At 33.5% G+C, this 20,774-nt stretch overlaps 2 protein-coding genes across 2 annotated transcripts in view; one reads left to right on the plus strand and one right to left on the minus strand.

Moving 5' to 3' along the window:
• The window catches only part of LOC144958286 (sperm-associated antigen 16 protein-like), a 25,644-nt gene extending 19,645 nt beyond the window's left edge, over positions 1 to 5,999 (minus strand). The window contains exons 1-2 of the mRNA XM_078890156.1: positions 5,894 to 5,999; positions 2,936 to 3,040 (exon numbers count right to left, since the gene is read on the minus strand). Coding sequence (XP_078746282.1) covers positions 2,936 to 2,975 — 40 coding nt within the window. The 5' untranslated portion in view covers positions 2,976 to 3,040; positions 5,894 to 5,999. The remainder of the gene's footprint in view (positions 1 to 2,935; positions 3,041 to 5,893) is intronic.
• Positions 6,000 to 6,131: 132 nt separating this feature from the next.
• Positions 6,132 to 19,306, plus strand: LOC144958287 (uridine phosphorylase 1-like). Its single transcript, XM_078890157.1, has 7 exons — positions 6,132 to 9,034; positions 10,259 to 10,367; positions 12,581 to 12,742; positions 14,089 to 14,203; positions 14,853 to 15,065; positions 16,092 to 16,238; positions 19,109 to 19,306. The coding sequence occupies exons 1-7, from the start codon at positions 9,003 to 9,005 to the stop codon at positions 19,246 to 19,248; spliced, it is 918 nt and encodes a 305-aa protein (XP_078746283.1). The 5' UTR covers positions 6,132 to 9,002; the 3' UTR covers positions 19,249 to 19,306.
• The last annotated feature ends 1,468 nt before the right edge of the window (positions 19,307 to 20,774 follow it).

Raw genomic sequence — 20,774 nt, forward strand, 5'->3', positions numbered from 1 at the left:
TTTAAGTTGCTGAATATCCCAGATTGAATATAAAGCAGTAGCCGACACCTAATCAGTCTTCATGAATGCTACTGGACAGAAATGAAAATAAAGTAAAAAATCTCAAAATAAATTTTCCTCTAATAATTTCAGAGCAAACTTCTGAATATTGGTATTACATGAATCAGCAAACAACTTATTTTCTTGATAAAGATTGAAAGGTGGATAAATTTTGAAACCAAGTATAATTTTCACCATAAATTTGATATCAGTCGACAACAAACACCAAGTATGTAATATTCAAGCACAACATCGCGTCTAAAGTATTAAAACACAGATCTATTTGTAAATTTCCTAAGGATCACTGCAAAGACAAACGATAAGGTAGTGAGAAAGAATCAATTCCATTTCAGCTATTTTATAAGTTATTTGACTCCAACTTAGTGCTTGAATGATCAAACAAACACACACACACAAAGAAAAATTAAAACTTAAATCAAAACCATTCCACAGAGGCCAAAGACATAATGAGATAAAGGGTAAGACTATTTGGGTGAGCGCATCATGAATTCCGCAGCAGAGAAGTAAAAATGAATGGGAAGAAAAGTGACCCACGGTATCAAAACGGTGCGATATGTTGGGATGCATCTCTTTGTCGGCGATACAAACACAACATTATCTTGAGCCTTTATTTGTTTATTTTTAACACAATCCATTTGTTCCAGTTTTCTTACATGTGTTATGGGAGGCCTTCCGAAAGCTCCTATATCCCCAGTATTCTTGTTATTTTATAATGTTCTAGTAGAGGGTTTGGGAGGGGGGTCTTTATAGGGAGTTTAATAGAAATTCTAAATGTACCTCACACACTTGAAACCAATGTCATATGAAAGAGCTGGCAACACAGATTACAAAACAGTTTGAATTTTGTTTCTATCTTGATTAGAAATGTAGTTACGGCAGTTCAAAGTCTGAAATTTCAGACCGATTTTATCCCCAAAATTACCATTGCAAAGTTGTGACCGAAAACGCGTGATGTTAATAAAAAATGATTAAAACAGTCAATATGGAACTCTTATCATATATTGTATACCAAAATGTTCGTCTTATCGAGGACAATGCATTTACATTAATAAAGAGGAAGATAAACATTTCAAATTAACACATTATTACATAATATGACGCAAATGTTACATAATCAAAAACTCGGCTGGACGTAAGAAAGAATTTGCTCTATCACTTTTGGATTTATCCCCAATATCTCACTGAAACAATTGCAAATAATTACCCTCTTTTAATTAATACATAGAGAATAAAAAAGGGTTTGAGAGTATATAAATGAAAAGATATAAACATGTTGTGTAATGACATAATGAGTTTATTTTTACCTATGGCAATTTAATTGCATATAAATAAAATGGTAGATTGAAGAAGTTCAAATAAATTGAAACAGATTCCCTATTATAATTAGAAGGAAAGTTCTGGCTTTTAATACTTTAAAAAATTCTGCTGAACCACTTTGGGTTTATTGCTATTACATCATTTGAACTGACAATTAATATAATTTTATCCCCCCCCCCCCTCCCCCGCCCTTCTCTCTCAATGTATGGGGGTGTCAAAACTAATAGAACTTCTTACCATAATAATTATTAAGGCTAAGGCCTTTAAAATATGGATACAAATGATAAACATATCTAAACATATGGGAAAGAAACTTGATGACTTGATGGCAAAGTAAAATAAAATTAAATTAAAGCAATTGGTATTTTTAAAATATCGATATTATTAATATCGGATTTCACAAAGAGAAGAAATATACGAACTTTTAAAACAAAAACTATAAAATGCCTATAAATAAAGTTGGAAAGTATGTATTCAAAATAAAAACATAGTAAATAATAGTACTGAAAATATTATGTACTAAATTTAACATAATACATAACTAAATTAAAAATATCGATATGAATATCGATATCGCCCGGCAGCCATGATGAGGAGATAATGTAAACAAGACATTTCGGCGCAGAGTTAAAAGGTGTCTGCGCATCGATATAGGGCCCTGAAATTTGGCATGAATAAAGTTTAGATGTTATTCTAAAAACAAGCGTTTAAATTTTAAAAACACACGCGGTAAATAAAAAAATAAATGCATTTGAAAATTGCCAAATTTTAACTTCATATAACTTCTGGAATTATTAATGGATTTTTCCTTAATTGGCACCATTTAAAAGGAAATTGAAAGACGAAAATAATGATACCAAAATATCTGCGATATTCCTCTTTATAACGAAGTTATGCATCTTTAATTGAAACCCCCAAAACGCGAACGGCAATTTCCAGTCACAAATTTCCTATGGGCGAGTTGGGTCAAAATTTGACTGCCACTGCTGCTGCTCACTAAACTGACTAGTCTTTAAAAAAAAAGTCTCCCCCCTCCCAAACCCCCTATTAGAACATTATAAAAAAAAGTCCCCCCCCCTCCCAAACTCCCTCCTAGAACAAGAATGCTGGGGATGTAGGAGCTCTCGGAAGGCCTCCCTGTGTTATGACTTATTGTTTTGATTAATGAATGGGAAACCCCAACATCTCTCACTCTTTTCTTCTGTAATTTTTGAAGTTTAAATTTCTTCAAGTTAATCTTTATTTGAATCAAAGCTTAAGGCAGCACATTTTGATTATTAACACGAGAAAGAAGTGGCTGTAAATAAATGTTATCACAACAAGTGGATAAAACTTAGCACGGCCCTACAACAACAATCTACAGTAGCCCCTCAGCCTCAACTCCAGCCCAGCCAGAGCAAATAAAATCAATTAAGTTACGGGGCGGTATGGAAATAAAAGACTAGGATACGTAATTACGTACGGCACAGTTATGAATTTTTTGCAATGATACATATGATGAACCTGAAATCATCACAGATACATACAAAAAGCTTTATATCTAGGGTTAAAAGGATACTTTCCACATAGTATTTATCAGTGTCCATGCTACCCGCCATCTTGTTGCTGCTCTAGTTGCTATAGACAACCACTGCCAACGTGTGTAAGTCTCTAGTCAAGAAGTCTACAATGAATCAAGAATTTCCCAACAGAAATTAAGTAAAAAATGTAGCAAAATTGAAACAATAATGAAATAAACTTCAAACCCGATTAAACTGTTTCAAATCAAATCACTACAATTTTTATTTTCGGAGTTATTTCTATTAATATGCGTCTTATTACTATTATTCAAATCTCTTTTGAACTTGTGATTGATATAGTATGTAGAATCTATCAAAGAGGCATCAAATATAATAAACCATCCTCTTGATGGAGTAGAAAGAATTCATGGAAAAGCAATAGAAAGGAAAGCATTCTCAATTACCAACAATAAAAAACATATTTTATACCATGAATTTAGTCTTTTACCATCTGGGAGAAGGTTTTGTCAGATAAATGTAGAACTAACAAGTATAAATCAACGTTCGTTCCATCAGCAATACAATTTTTGAATATTTCATATGGTACAGAAAAACCAAGGATTGATTCGTTGACTGATTAACTGATTACTTTATTTAATGTTAGATTAACTGACCAATTGATAATGATGATAATTTTTGGTGTCGAATTGCCACAATTGTAACAAATTGAAAACGAAATGAATATGTTTATGTTGTGTATATCGCACGTGTGAAAGAAAGAGAGGAAGAGAGAGAGAGAGAGAGAGAGAGAGAGAGAGAGAGAGAGAGAGAGAGAGAGAGAGGGAGATAGAATGAGAGAGAGAGAGATAGAATGAGAGAGAGAGAGAGAGAGAGAGAGAGAGAGAGAGAGAGAATAAGTTAGAGTGAAATATCTGTTCAATGTTACAGTTATCATTTAACGTTATAACAAGTGTAACTAAATGACAAATTGCCATATTTATGGACAATAATGATCTATTATTATTATTATTATTATTATTATTATTATTATTATTATTATTATTATTATTATTATTATTATTATTATTATTATTATTATTATTATTATTATTATTATTATTATTATTATTATTATAAGAATTGAAGAGATTCATTTTTATGAACTCGCGGTCAAAATCAAAAGCTACAAGTAAAGACGCTTTTTGGAAGAGGGGGTCTTAAATGGAATAGTATACATATATGCCAACAATAGAAATATATAATTGGCATGAGTCGCACGAGTTTACACCATTAACACTATCAAACGTGTCAGTAAAAACGAAAAATTTCTGAAACACATGTGTAAAATGTTTCGATTATCATTGATCTGTTATCCTCAATGAAATAAGCCTGTGGTAAAAATGCAATTGCTATTGCACGAAAGGAAATTTAAATTCGGTTACACATTGGGGGCGGGCACATATTATTTGCCAAAAATACGGAGGGTAGGACGTCTGTCTATTCCACATAATTTGGATGAGAAATAAATAAAGTAATCTGGTGCCCCTTGATCATGATAAACGCGTTGAAATAACCTATTTATTTATCTATTTATTACTTAATTAATTAATTTATAATTCGTTTAGTTAAATTTTTAACTTAAAAAAGCAAAGGCAAACGGTCTGATGTCTTTGTATGATGGTCTTTATCAATTTTACGATCTGAAACATTTTATGAACTCTGACCTTTATAAAAGGTCAGGGTTTTCCTTTTATTTATTATTTGACGGATTAAAAACAAGTTCCACAAGTACACTGTCACTGACGTGGTAAACAGTATTGAAGATTTAAAAAAAGTTAGATTATACCTCAGAATAATCAAGATTCCTATAATAGATACAAATTTGTATTGATATTTTTTTTATAGCCCTAGGGATGCTACAGTATTCGTGAGAATGTAAACTTGCATTTAATTACAATTACACTTTCGTTCTGTGTGCTGTCTTATTCTGATGGCGGTGATGCAATATACTGACTGCAAGTCTTAACAGTAAATAGGTTGTTGCATGAACATTTGAGATTGGTGCAATTGTTTTTAAAATAGCATGGCTATTCTGCAAGAAAAACACTTTTCAACGGAACCGTTTTTTTTTTTTTGCAAAATATATTTCAAAATTTAGCAAAGAAAATGATGAATTTTGCAGAAGAAAATAAGTAAATTTTGCAAAATATTTGCGGATTTCTAAATGGCTGCCTCTATTCTCACCCCCCCCCCCCCCCCCCCCCCCCCCCCCCCCCCGGCCGATTGGATTACCGAAAAAAACGTCGCCGGCTTTTTGCGATTTGGATTTGATTGATTTTTTTTTTCTTTTAATTGTGCAACTTGTGACAAGAAACTTAACAAATTACTGCATTACAACAATAGTCACTTCGTTTCTAAATATGGTGTATCACACCTAACAACTACATGCAACCCATGTAATAAGATATCCCCGCGGAATTACGCAATTTCAAACTCAAAATTATGGGACAAAAAATGGCAAATTTTGCCAGAAATTATGCTGATTTAGAAATAGGCACAAATAAAATTCTTCATCACCGCTGGGAGCACAAATTTCGCAAAAAAAAACGTGCAGATTTTGTGGTTGTAATAATAATTAGAAAATTTTCCCCAATTTTGCGATCGCATTGTGGCCACAAGCTGTGCAAAAATAAACAAAAAAACTCGGGGCCAGATTAAGTGACAATTAGAACCAAAGTTATGGCATGGGATTCATCATCCATCATGGCTTGTGCTCTTGAGTCAGCTGTCTCCCAAAACGCTGTGATTATCCCCAGACACCTGTCTGGGGATAATGAAAATTCGTTATCCCCAGACACCTGTCTGGGGATAACCAAAATTCGTTATCCCCAGACATATATTTGAAACTCCGCTCCTTTAAACAATCATCCACATTCCATAATATGGAATATTTCCAAAATGCACATAGAAATAAGGAAAGTTAATAAAATATCTATAAAAACATAAAATTAACCAACATTAAATCAGTTGTTACTACATATACACAATATGGGTCGACCTCGAAGTGGGTGTCATGGCCGAATGGTTTAGTCGTCTGCCCTGGAAGTTTTACCAGAATCGACGTTGTGGATTCGAATCCTGGTTCCGCCACTTTATTTCTTTTTTATTTTTTATTTTTTAAAATTCCGTCTTCTTTTTTTCTTTTTTCTTTTTGGTTAAATTCCGTCTTCTTTTCTTTTCTTTTTTTTTTGTGCGAGTCTATTCTTTTCTCCTTTTTGTTTGACCTTTTGTTCCATTTCTGAGCATGCATTTTTTAAAATTGTTTTTATTTTTTTTTAAATTATTGTTTGCTTTTTACTCCTCTATCTGACCATTTGGTCGCTCTCTGAATATTTCTGTTTGTTTGCTTTTTAATTATTTATTCTTTTTTGACACTTTTTGAGGTCGGAGTGGGAACGAATAATATGACAATTTTTTAGAAACTAGAAAGGAACTAAGAGAGAGAGAGAGAGAGAGAGAGAGAGAGAGAGAGAGAGAGAGAGAGAGAGAGAGAGAGAGTTTTTAAAAAAAACAGGTGTCTGGGGATAACGAATTTTCATTATCCCCAGACAGGTGTCTGGGGATAATGACAGCCCTCCAAAAATCACAATCCTCTGCTGTGCGCATGAAATCTGTATTGCTTTTTAAATCATATTTGGCCATTGCTAGGTTATTTAGATATTAAGATTATGTCATTCTTTGTCTTCCTCTAGCTCTCTTTAATTCGATCATCCCATATGTTACCAACTTTTCTATTCGGTCTCTTCTCCACACATGTCCCAGAAACAGTAACTCCTTTTTCTGATTGTATCAATCAACATTCTTCCCTTTCTCACCAACACTTCCTCGTTCGTATACCTGTCTGTCCATGAGAGCCTCAATATTCTTCTATACATCCACATCTCAGATGCCTCTAACCTCCTCATACATTCTTTGTCAAGCATCCATATTTCACAACCATATAAAAGGGTACTTATAACATATGATTCTACTACTTTCATTCTGGTCTTCAACTTTAGGTTGTTGTTTGACACAACTGGTCGCATTTTATGGAACATGTTTTTTGCTATTGTTATTCTTTGTTTTATATCCTCTATGTCACATGCGTTATGGGTAATGATAGTGCCTAAATATTTAAATTTCTTTACTTGTTTGATGGTCTCTCCTGTGACTGTGATTGACAAGTAGAAGGTCGTGTTGTTGTCATTCTTTGAGACCACCATGCTTTCGATTTTCTTAACATTTAGTTTCAGGCCCATCTCTTCACTTTTGCACACCAGTATAACTAAAAATTTTCTGTACGTTTTCTGGAGAGTATGCCTTCAGAGTACCATCGTCTGTGTATCTTTTGCTATTCATATTCTGCCCTCCAACGACGACGCCTTTCATATCTTCAATTTCTTTGAATATTATTTCACTTTATATGTTAAAAAGGTCTGGTGATAAGACGCAACCTTGTCTTACTCCCTTCTCGATGTTAAAGAAGTCTGATGTTTCATTATCAAGTTTGACTCATGCTGTTTGATTCCAGTATAAATCCTTCACAAGTCAAAGGTCTTTACTGTCTACACCAATATTTTCTAAGATTTTGAAGAATTTTCGTGTTGTACTGAATCAAAAGCTTTGGAATGATCAATGAATCATAGATAAATTGATTTTTGTTTTTCGATTGACCGTTGCATTATTGTTTCCATTCAAGATAAAGATTGCATTTACCGTAACCTTTTCTTTAGCAAAACCAAACTGCTCGACACTTATCTCTGGAGAGATCTTGCTCCTCATTCTTTTCATAAGTAATCTTAATATAATTTATGTGGCCTGGGTCATTATGCTGATTGTTCTGTGTTGGTCACAGACAATAGTTCCTTGTTTGTTTGCATATGGGAATGAATACCGATTGTCTTAAAACACTAGACAGTTCACCCTTTTCGTATATGAAATTAAAGGCTTTTGTCAGAATGTCTATTCCCAGATCGTCGAGGGCATCAATCAATTCTATTGAGAAACTATCTTGACCTACCGCTTTCCCTTTTTTCATATCTTTGCAAGCAGCATCGACTTTTTCTCGCATAATCTGGGGACCCGTGTTCACAGTAGAGATTTCTTTATCCAAACACGTCCCTCTTTTGTCATCCGCGTAAAGATTTTTTATGTATACTGCCCAACGTTAAAAAATTTTGTTGTTGTCGATAAGTATATTACCGTTTGCATCTTTAACACATCTTCTTGCCATGACTGGTCGTTTTCCACTTAGATCTTGTATTGACTGGTAGAATTGTTTGGTGTTAGATTGTTTTAGTCTTTCAATTCTGTGACATTCTCATTCATGTTCAATATAATCTTCCTTTGCTCTCTTACACTCATGTTTTATAATCTTATTAGCTTCTTTATATTCATTGCTGTTGCATTCTAGTTTTCGTCTTTCATTCATCAGTTTCAAGATCTTGTCATCCATCCATTTTTGTTTTGGTTCGTGTTTTTTCACAGGTGAAATAGTTTCTCTTGCAGATTCTGTGATGCAGTTCGATACTTGATTCCAGTACTCATCTATATGTTTATATCGGTCAAGTTTTCATTTTTTTTCTTTCATTCATTCTTTGTAATCATTTTTTATTTGATTGTTAATTCTCAATAGATCTAATTGCAGTTTTGGTTCCACTTTCTTTTTCTTTATTTGTTTAAGTTTTATTTTGAGCGTGGTCTTGACAGGTCGGTGGTCACTATTATAATTTGCGCTTGGAATAGTTGTTATGGGATTATTAGTCTACAAATGTGGACTAAAATACTTAAACTTAAAATATAATTTAAGAGGAAAAAAGAAGTGAAAAATGTGACCATAGAGCAACTGAAAACGGGTTTTCTTTAAGAGCATGCTTACAATGATTAATTTTGAACACAAAACTTGATACAACAAGTGGAAAGCACGTTATTATCGTTATGTATGGGCCATAGATAATGATAAACATTCAAAATTTAAACACTACATTTTTTTCCCTCTGCAAATTCCTTAGCTTAGCAAAATATGGTGATATATTTGTTGTTTTTTTTTTCTTTGCCTTTTGCAGATTCTAATACAAGCAAGTAGTTATGGAAGCACGAAAGAACAACACTGGCAGGCTGTAAGAACTCATATTAAGTAAAAATTTAAACCTGAGACTGATTTTTTTCCCATATCTAAAACACTTTCTTTTCTTCTTACCTATGACTTGTAAACTAGGCAGTTTTCTTTTAAAAGAATATTAGTAACAGCTTTGCAACTGGGGTTTCCTTTATGAACAATATTGCTGTTACTGTTCTTTTACTTTTTGTGAACACAGAGAGTTAAAAGTAATATTGAAAATCGCCTCGGTAGGTGTGTCCATGAAATTTTCACCTCAATGGCAAAAAGTGGAATTGCAATTACAGTTGTTCCATTCATTTAATCACTTAAGCTTGGAAATATAATGATTCTTCGATCTACTCTCAATAAGAATTAGAATCCGCCAGGAGGAAATGGTTCATTGGCAAACAGGAGGACTGAGATATGAACATCAATAAGAAAAAAAAGGAAAATGCAAAGAAATATTTAATTGTTTTTTCTTCATCATGGGGTCCCAATAGCTCAGATGGTAGTGTACTCATTTCATACACAAAGGGGCCAAGATCAATCTCTTGTGAAATCAAGATTTTTTTTGGATTCATCCTGTCCACCCAGCAGTGATTGGGTAGCTGGGTCTGTTGGATCTGGTGGAAGGTACTTTGCAATGACTAGCTTTCTTTCTAAAAGGTAGAAAGCAATTACCATTGTCCATTTCATGCTATAGAAACTGGAAGAACTCTGTCTCTTAAAGACTATTTTTTTTCTTCACCTTGCATAGATATAATCTGCCATTGTCAAAAATATTAATATAATTCGTCCTCCTTATTCTGTGAGGAGTAAATACTAAACATTCATATATGTAGCTCTTTACTTTTGTAGTACTAAGCTGCTAGAAGCTGTGGGCTGCAAAAAGTAATAAACAAAAATTAATATAACAGCTGGAAAAAAAGAACAAAATACGGAATGTTTCAGGCTCAAAACCCTTCTTCAACCAACAACAAAAAAACCCAATAAAAACATAAAGATACAATACAAAAAATACCAGATTGATGACAGACGGCTGTCGTCGATCTGGTTTTTAAGTAATGTATTTACGGAAATGTTCAGTGTTTCGTATTTTGTTCTTTTTGAAGCTGTTATATTCAGTTTTGTCTATTATTTATTTTTGTATTATGGCATTTCTTTTTTGTGACGAGTAGAGTCCCAATATATCATTTGAATCTTATTAATTTTACTTTTTTGCATAACACACTTGAATCCACAGCCACCAAGCGCCCAACATTCACCTGACCAAGTTGAATAAGGATGTACTATACCATATTGCCATGGATACAGAGACTCACAACTTCAAGGAAATGTTTTCCGATATCAAAGTAAATATATGACTTACTTTGCCTTAAGCCCTTAACTCCAGTCCAGAGTATAGGCCATCAATGATGCTTCACCATTTGACTCTTCCTTGGGCTGTCTTCTCCACCTGCTTCCATGAGTATCCTTACTTACTTACTTACTTACTTATCCAAACCATCGACCATCTGAGCTCTAACCCTTTGGTCTTGTGCCATGACGTAGAAGTTAGACGTCTTTTATTGTAGTTGTTCCAGGTGACTATACAATGTGTTACTGATGCTTGGATTTGGTGGGAGGAGTGTGCATCTCAGGTCTTCAAGAGGTTGACATTCAAGCAAGTGGTGTGTTACTGTTTCATTGGGGTGTTGACATAAGGGGCAGGAAGAGGATGTGTCTTTTGTAATTTTGCTTAAATGGCTGTTGAGCGTTATGTGTTGTGTTCTTAGTTGAAAGATGATGCTTTGCTGGTGTCTCCAAGCTTATTTAGGCTATCAGTCTTTACAGGAGTGGTCATATGGGTAAACATACATCTACCCATGGTGTCCATGAGTAGCCATATCTTCCATCTCTCCTTACTTCCTCCCTTCCACTGTGTTTCTTATCCAACTATATCTCAGGCTCCCTGCTCTTCTTCCTCCTTGGGGATTCCATGTCAGAGCCTGTCTTGTGATGTTGCAGGCAGGTTTTCTAAGTGAATGTCCTATCCATTCCCAGTAAATATATGTACTAATTATTTACTTTTTTAGTTCCAATAATCAGGAAATATGTCAGGGTATAAACAGAAATTAAGAAATTTGAGTTCCTCAAAATTTAAGAAAAGGAAATGATGTAAATATTTTTCACAAGAAAAACATATCTGAAATTTCTTGATGCATACTTATATGTGACCCATCATCTCAAAACGGTATTATGTCGGGATGAACAAGATACTGAAAGGTCAATTTTAAGCGTAACTGGTCAAGAAAACGAAATTTCGGTTTTCAGCACTTTAAAATTCTTTATTTCTTCTTCAATGATACATATATGGACTCAACCCAAATCTGATGTTTTTTGTCATAGATTCTATTCGCAGCAATTTGATCATCCTGACCTAAAACCGTTTTGGGGTGATGGGTCACATATAAGAAAATGATCAGTTTTATGTCCACCCAGATATCTTAACAAAGTGATGTGGTAAGTCATACTTGAGCTTGTTGAGAGGTGCTAAGTGGCTCCGTTGGTTTGAAAATAACACAATGCAACTGGTTTTCCAGTCCATGAAATGACAGATTTCTAGGTGGGATCTTTTGTCCTTCCATATTGTCTGTGTCTTCCATCCCCCTATATATGTTTTCCAACTTGCTCTCTGTCTGTGTCTTGGAATGTTCTGGCCTTGGCTGGGAGGGAAAATGTCAATTCTTTTATGTACTGTTATAATTTTTTTTGTTTTGAATATTGAATGTAAGAATTTTGAGTGTATTCATCTTACTGATATCGTTTACCTATGTCTGGATGAGACTTTTATATGATCTGAAACTAAGAATATTGGTGTACTCTTGGAATCCACACCTCTTCCCCTAATGAACCTTTCCCCTTTTTCATACTTTTTCTCGTGTTCTTTTAATTGTAAATATATAATTTTTTGACCGAACTGTTATTGCAAGCGCTGTAAAACCCTTTAAAACAAAAACATTTAAAAAACAAATGACAAAATTTATTCCAAGCTCTTTTGACCACTCTATAAAAAAAAACCCAAAAAACTATGACAAATCATATTTTGTGATTAAATCACACATCATATCTGAAATATCGCAAGCAATCAGTGCTGTCCTTTTCATGCCACAGTAACCTAAATAGGTCCTGACTTCCTGAGCCTTGAGTCTCTAAATGAAAACCTGTTTTTGCAACTTTTTGTCAAGACATTCATGCAGGTGACTAAATCTTATAAGTAATTATTACAGATCAGTTTGATTCAAAATTATTCATTTATTTTTTTACTCATTGGTTCTTTTTTTTTTTTAATGCACTTTTCAATGGCAAAAAAGTTCTTATGAAATTTATATTTGTTTTAATATTGATTTTAAAGATTTTATATTTTCAGTTATTCATTGTAGTGGAATATTATGGTGATTAAGGATCTTGAATACAGATATTTCATTTTTATATAACATATATAATATGTCTATATTTTGAATTTCCAAACAACAGTAATTAACGTATTTGGTTCAATTTTTTAAAAACAAAAATTATATTGCAGTATGTTTGCTTTGGAGGATCTCGCACACGCATGGAAAAGTTTGCCCATTACATTGCCAAGGAGTTGAAGGTCACGATCCCAGCTGGTCTTACGTTTGAGAACATTGCCAAAGGAACAGACAGATATGTAATGTACAAAGTCGGCCCTGTTATCTCTGTCAGTGTGAGTAATTTATGTCGCAGTTATGCTTTATGAGTGAACATTGTTAAGATCATCTGGTGTTGTTATATTATTATTATTATTGTTATTATTATTATTATTATTATTATTATTATTATTATTATTATTATTATTATTATTATTATTATTATTATTATTATTATTTTATTATTATTATTATTATTATTATTATTATTATTATTATTATTATTATTATTATTATTATTATTATTATTATTCATTTTGGTAACAGAAATCAATAAAAATTATGATAATGGTGATGATGAAAATAATTTCAACTACCTACTTGAAATACAAAACAGTCATCTCTGCCTTTGAAATATACCATCATTAGCAATTTCGGAGGACGAGTGACAGAGAGAGAGACTCCATCAAAAGCAGTTTAGCACAGGTCTATGGTCTTCACTTTGTACTCTAAGGGTTACCAAACTTGACACACAACTGCTACCCTACATAGTCTTGAGCAAGTTTTCACACAGCTTGGATGGTCTCATTTAGAAAACAGATGAAAAGAACGATGATTAACCCTTGTGTTCAAAATGACGGCCATCTCACGAGGACAACTAGACATACAACGAAATTCGTGTGTTCACAGAAAACCCACTCAAAAACACTAAAGCACCAATTTTCAAATTCAAACATTTTCAAGTATTCATTTGCACCCTATACCATCAAAGACTGGCACGCTCTTCTCGAATTATGTGTAAACACCACAGATTTAGTTAGACACCTTCAAGCAAGGGTCATCAAACTGTTTCAGCTTAAACACCAACAATGGCTGTCACCTTCAACAAATCTCTCCGCCCTCAAATACAAATACTCAGAATTGTCGAATTCGGGTAACATTCAGATTCAGAATCACATTAGGTCTGTTGCTGCTGTTCTTATGGCAACTCAGAGCGACTTTCATCACTTAAAGAAATCGAGTCTCCTCATTATAAAAAGAAAAAAGACATATTGCCACAATATTTTTCATGATGCTTAACTGTTTGAAATTTCAACTACCTATAAAAAATTTTTTATTATAATAATAAAAATTAAATTTCAAGTAAAAGATAAGGACTTTAAAATGGATTGTTATCTCAAAACATTTTTTTTGTTAGAATAAAGCACTACTGATGGTTTTTAAAGTTTTTATTTTATTTCTTTATTTTTTTATAATGTTGTCTGAAAAACTGCATTCATTCTCCTAATTAAAAGAATCGTCTATATTCTCTGTATCTAAGACTATGAATCACACATATCACTCTCAAAATCTAGATTGTGAAGTGTCATGAAAATAGTTTAAAAGAAGGGTGACAAAAGTGTCAAAACAAATTTTTTTTCAGCATGGTATGGGAATTCCATCACTTTCCATCATCTTCCACGAGATAGTCAAATTGCTGCACTACGCTGAATGCTCCGATGTCATCTTCATACGACTTGGCACTTGTGGTGGATTAGGTACTTTTGTCAGACAAGTTTTTTGTTTTTAATGTTTGATTATGATCAAGAGTAGGTTTGGTTTCATAATTTAGCACCATGAAATAAAAAGGAAAAAAAATTAAAGATCTGCATTGTTTAAGTTTTGTATTGGTCTAGTGTCCTGTCTTATAAATAGATTGGATGTTATTGAGTATAGATAGTATGCACTTGGCTTAGAAGCTCACAACATTGCCATCCGCAAGTATAACGGACCAACACACAAAACTGTGTGTAACCTTAACGTTTATAGTCCGGTTAATACAGTTTAGTGAGAATTACTCATATACCTGGATGGCAAAAAACAATATAACAGAAACCAGAGTGATGTCAACTTCATTCTATTTATAGTTAGTTGGCAACTAGATTGGTGTTATTGATACAAAACTTTCCATTTTCCTTTTCATACATGCTATAATGAATTAAAAGGGTTTCAAATGTAATTAGATTTCTTGGGGTTTGAGGGAGTTTCATTATGTGCTTAACTATAATGTTGTTTGTACGACTATTAATGTGAAGAGATAAAGTACTTTTAAATTCAAAACCTTAAATTCAAAATGGTTTCAATTCCTGAATGAATCCTTGCGTTGAATAACTATGATTTTTATGTCACTTATTCTTTACCTATCAGGTTTGGCTCCAGGCAGTGTTGTCATCAGTGAATGTGCTGTAGATGGCGCACTCAACCCTTACATGGAACTGGTGTCCCTGGGCAAAGTACAACAATTACCCAGCACAACTGATGCAGATCTTGCTCAGCAGCTGTTATCACTAACTAACTCCAAAGAAGATGGCTTTGAAACTCTGATTGGCAAGACTATGTGTACTCTAGACTTTTACGAGGGTAAGGATGGAAGTGACTTTTTTCTATTAACTCATTACTGCTAGCTAAGGGCAGATATGGTTAAGTCAAATTTCTCTGAAACTTTATGGGAGTTTTTATTGTAAATACTTTAAGCCACCTTTATAATGCTAGTTGTGCTAACAGTGGTTTTCTTTCATGACAAGATTTTAATAACTTTTTGGTAATTTCAGTGGCTTACTAGTCATGAAGGCTCTGACCCATACATTCCACTTGTCCTTTAAAATAGAGAAGCTGAATTTTTAGATAATCTAATTTATGCTCATAGTGTGTAAAGTAATCTTTAGAGTCATAAGGCTCATGGAGCCAGAGCTTATTCTGACTACTTGGAAAAATACTATCGACAAGATCCAACAGATCGAAACACAAAAGGTCTGTGGACAGTGAGTTCAGAAAAAATTATTGACTTGCATCAGTGATTGATATCAAAATTGGTCCATTTGCTTGTTATTATTATTATTGTTTTTATTATTATTATTATTATTATTATTATTATTATTATTATTATTGTTGTTGTTGTTGTTGTTGTTGTTGTTGTTGTTGTTGTTGTTGTTGTTGTTGTTGTTGTTGTTGTTGTTGTTGTTATTATTATTATTATAATTATTATTATTATATATAGCGCCAGTATCCACAAATAGTGCTCAGAGGTGCTCTACAATAGTTTTTATGGTATCACACAAGTTCATTCATTCGACTACAAAATCACACAACAGTCACACGCATATATCTTGCTCGAAGTTCACATAGAATCACGAAAAGCAGAATGAAAAAGATTTATTTTTAAGTGCCGTTTGAAGACTGGTAGATTTTCACATTGTCGGGTTTTAGGTGGTAAAGAATTCCATATGATTGGAGCCGAAAATGCAAAACCATGCTCAGCAAACTTTGTTCTTGGGATGTTTTTTTCCTAATAGCAAAGAAGTGGCGGATGGTGTTATCTACCAAAGAGCTATCAGGGACGCCTATAAAGGCACTTAACTTAAATGATTAACTTTTGATCATTTGCAGGGCAAGCACGTCTGGATGGTGCATTCTGTGATTACACAGAGGAGGATAAGATGGCCTTTCTAAACCGAATTTACAAAGAAGGTGTCAGGAACATAGAAATGGAATCTTTGTGCTTTGCTGCCTACTGTAACAGAGCCAACATTAAAGGTAGTGTCTCCAGAATATCAAAAGTAGAAAGCGTTTGGGGCTGCCTGAAGCCGGTGATGATGAAAATACTAATGAAAGAGTGAAGATGGATAGAGAAAAAAAATAAATAAAAGGCTATGTGATCTAGTGGCATGACACTCGCTTTCGGATCAGAAGGTCCTGGGTTCGAGCCTCGCTCGGCACATAGTTGAGTCCTTGGAGAAGTCTCTTTACTCACATTCTCTCACTGTACTCAGGTGAAAATGAGTACCTGGCCGTTAACAGCATTGTCTCTGTCCGGAAAAAAATGTAATACCGCCTAACAGGCGTCTTGTCCCGTCCTGCATGTTAAATGTTGGTGTTGGCCAGGGACCCTTGTAAAGCGCTTTGAGCACATTTAGTGGATATTGCGCTATATAAAAGCTCAATTTTAGAAAATGGATAGGCTTCGTTCCCATACAAAGCCTATCCATTTTCACTCTTTCTTTAGTATTTTCAGAATATCAATATGACAAATCAGGAAGCAGGCACTGCTATAAGATAAAAATCTGAAAAAGTGTGTTTGAATCAGTGCCAAACAAAGATTGAAAGTTAAAATATCGGAAAAAAATCAATTATCCCCCAAAAAAAGTCAGCCTGCCTCGACTGCAGAAACATCATACACACTTTTTCAGATCTTTTTTTTTAATGTCTCAAGAGCTGCCAACTGTATGCCAAAAAAAAGTATATTTGTATGGTTTTTTTAAACTATTTCTGTACAATTTCATGCTTTTGCTTCCATTTTGTATGCTATAGCATCAGAATCCATGACTTATTGCTGTAAAAAGCCATTTTTATTTCCCTCCTCTAAAAACAGTGTTGTAGTTTGTACATTGATTCTTATTATCAATTGATGCTCTTTAGCAATAGGCGTTTGTTTATTATGTTTTCCTCATGATTTTAAAAAGAAATTCCCAGTTAGTCATGATAAAAGCCAAGTTTCTGAGGTGAGTCTCCCACACAAATAGTGAAATAAATTTGGTAATTTCTAAAAATAAACGAATACCAAAGATGGTCGAATTGGGTGGGGGTTTTTACTTCTCACTATATCTGAGTTTGCTTTCTGTCTTTGCATTGGAATGGGAAATGGGATTACTTTGCTTTGTCTTGGCCCTGGCCGGAGTCCTTGACTGGGAGGGAAACAGTCAAATGTATAGTTATAGTTTTGGGAAATGTTTTTGTTTTTTCCTTGTAAATCATCTGTCTGTTATGGACTGTTACATTTTTTGGGAACATATAATGGTTTGTAAACATTTGATTGTCTTATAGGCAATCTCAAACTAAGTACATTATAATGTACTCTTGGACTCCATTCCCTATTAAAACCATTCCCTTTTGTCTTCCTTTTTCTCATGTGCTTTCAGTTCCTTTTTACTGGCACTGAATCATGAAATGACCTAAATATGTTGCAAGTGCTGTAAAACCCCTCCCTTTAAAAAAAAACAAAAACAACAACAACAACAAAAAGATGGTTGAAGTGACAAGCTGTACATTTTTTCTTCAAATCTTTCCTTTTATTGTCAATAAATTTTACACTTTTTTAGCATTGAGGTTGACAGTCCTGTTTCTCTGGCTTGACTCAAGAGCCTGTGCCAAAATCAATTGTTATCATTATAGTTATCTTGTTGTTTGTCTTAAATTGATTCATTTCTAAACCCAAGCGAGGTGAAGGGGTCTTCTTATCTCCCCTGTTGGGCAGAGAGGTTACTTTTTAAAAAATCTCTTATCTCTTTATATCTGTTCTTCCTTTCCATGTTGCTTTCTGTCTTTGCTCTGGAATGCGATTGATACAGTTTTTTCTCATAGTACTGGTAGTCAAATGTATAGTTCCTTTTTTTGAGAGATTGCAGTTTTTCCTTGTATATTATCTCTCTGTTGTGTACTTTTATGATTTTAATTTTGAATAAATTGTATGTAAAAATATTTTTTTTAAAAATTGAGCTTTATATAGCGCAATATACACTGAATATGCTAAAAGCACTTTACAAGAGGTCCCTGGTCAACAGCAACATTTAACATGTAGGACGGGACATGACGCCTATTAGGCGATATTACAATTTTTCGGACAAAGACAATGCTGTTAACGGCCAGGTACTCATTTTACACCTGAGTACGGTGAGAGAATGTGAGTAAAGCGCCTTTTCCAAGGACTCAACTATGCGCCGAGCGTGAGGCTCGAACCCAAGACCTTCCGATCTGAAAGCGAGTGTCATACCATTAGACCACATAGCTGCACAATAGCTGTACTTTTGAACATGTGAGGGGTATTCTTTATAGTGTGATCCTTTGCTTGTGCCTGGATAGGACCTTTAGGTAATGTCAAAATAGGCTTATTGATGGATTGCTTGTGGAACCATTTTCCTTTGTTTTCCTTTTTCTCGTTTGCTTTAAATTATAAATCAACATTTTTTGACTATCCCATTTTCTTCCTTTTTATTGGTACTGAAATGGCCTAAATGTTTCGTAAGCACTGTAATTTCTTGAAAACTAAAAAAGTCCCAGTTCTTTGTTGTTAATTTTGTGACTTACCACTTCAATAGATAGAATGGAGTTGACGTCACTCGGGTCTTTGTTATTGTTTTTTGCCATCCGTGTTTATGAGTAATTCTCTTTCATGTATGTTGTCATCAAATTTTGTGATTTATTGGCGAAAGCCTAAGATTGAATAAGCTTTGAAACTAAACTGTATTAACCAGACTATAAACGTTTAAGGTTACACATGGATTTGTATGTTGGTCCGTTATACGTCCGGATGGCAATATTGTGAGCGTCTTAGCCAAGCGCATACTATCTATATGGTGTAATGTCTCAGACTTCAAAAACTCAGAGGTATTTGTTTCGTGTTTGACCAGGTGCCGTGGTGTGTGTGACATTGCTGGACAGATTGGAGGGAGACCAGATCGACACACCTCATGACGTCATGGAGGAGTGGCAGACGCGACCCAAGAAATTGGTGGCCAAACTCATGAAGTCTGAACTTGGCATTGAATAGGGGTCAAGGTGTGGACTAATGCTATAAAATGAGAGAAATACATTGATATAGGACTTTACTAAGCTCAGATCGGTTGAGACATTCTGTTCAACAAATAAGGTTAAAGTGCTCTTAGTAGGTGTCGTGTTTTATGAATTTGAAAAAATAATTTTTTCACTTTTTTTTTCATTTTAAAAACCATATTTTTTTTATTGAACAGGGTTAATCACTCAACTACCTGGTCGTATATATATATATATATATATATATATATATATATATATATATATATATATATATATATATATAGATATATATATATATATATATATATATTATATATATATATATATATATATATATATATATATATATATATATATATTATATATATTTGTTGTTGTGATTTGAAACATAATCTAACCCACTGAAATGAAAACGAGAAGTTAGGTTATATTATAGTTGACAGTTTCAGTGTTAAGCAACTTATAGTACTTTGTTTTGTTTTTTTATTTTTTTATTTTGTTCATTGGTTGAAATTATTTCAATAATTAGAATTAGAAATATTAACTAAAATATAAGCCTCATAGTTAAAATGTCTTTTTTTTTTTTTTTTTTTTTTTTTTAGTAATTGATTGAAATAATTTTGATAATTATTATATAATACTAGAAAAGTATTATTTGAAATGTAAACCAAGCTTCACATGATAAAAAGTATTTGTTTTTTTTTTTATCACCTCTTTGTTCATTTGCTGATAATTGCTGCTTGTCAATCGTAGTACAGAAATATTTTAAGTCAATCATTATTTGAACATGTAACTTTATAGATTTTATTACATCGATGTTTTGTTGATTTAGTCACAATGATTCTTGTCATATTCATTATTTATTTCTTCTTCGCGTTCGCTCAGATGGTAAGTCTACTCTCCACCGGATATGCTGCTGTCCTTTGGAGATCCTCCAGGCTCCCGTGGAGCTTACTTTACTCCTCAGGCTGGTTGGGGCAGTTCGGTAGACCAGTATTTTTGCCTAAAAGAAGAGAGGGTTGGGCAATTCTGTAGGATGTGGTCACTTGTCATACTTTCTGTTCCACACAGGTGCACTGATTTGTAGGTCCTACCTTGAATTTGGTTTTGAGGCGGTGGTTTAATCTTTTATGACCAGTTCGCATCTTAAAGATTTTGACCTGCTCTTGTCTGGTCAACGGATAAAATGGGTCATTCATCAATTTAAAAAAATAAAATGTACTCATCATTTTTCTTAAACCAGTGCCAGAAAATGGCATTATGTCAGAGGTGATTAAGATGATGAAATTTGAATTTTTATTGAAAATTATGAAGCTTGAATGAAGTGAAGTGACTGAAAAAAAGTAATGAATAAAAATGAAAATAACAGCTTCAAAAAAGAACAAAATATCAAACACAGAATGTTTTAGGCTCAAAGCCCTACTTAAGGCAATAACGAAATCAATTTTTCAAAAAACATTAATACATCACTCTTAATGTTTTTATTGATTTTTATTCTTTGGCTGAAGAAGGGTTTTGAGC

This window comes from Berghia stephanieae, chromosome 12 (assembly GCF_034508935.2).
Source record: "Berghia stephanieae isolate SIO BIC M18660-M18661 chromosome 12, UCSD_Bste_1.3, whole genome shotgun sequence".
Taxonomy (NCBI): domain Eukaryota; kingdom Metazoa; phylum Mollusca; class Gastropoda; order Nudibranchia; family Aeolidiidae; genus Berghia; species Berghia stephanieae.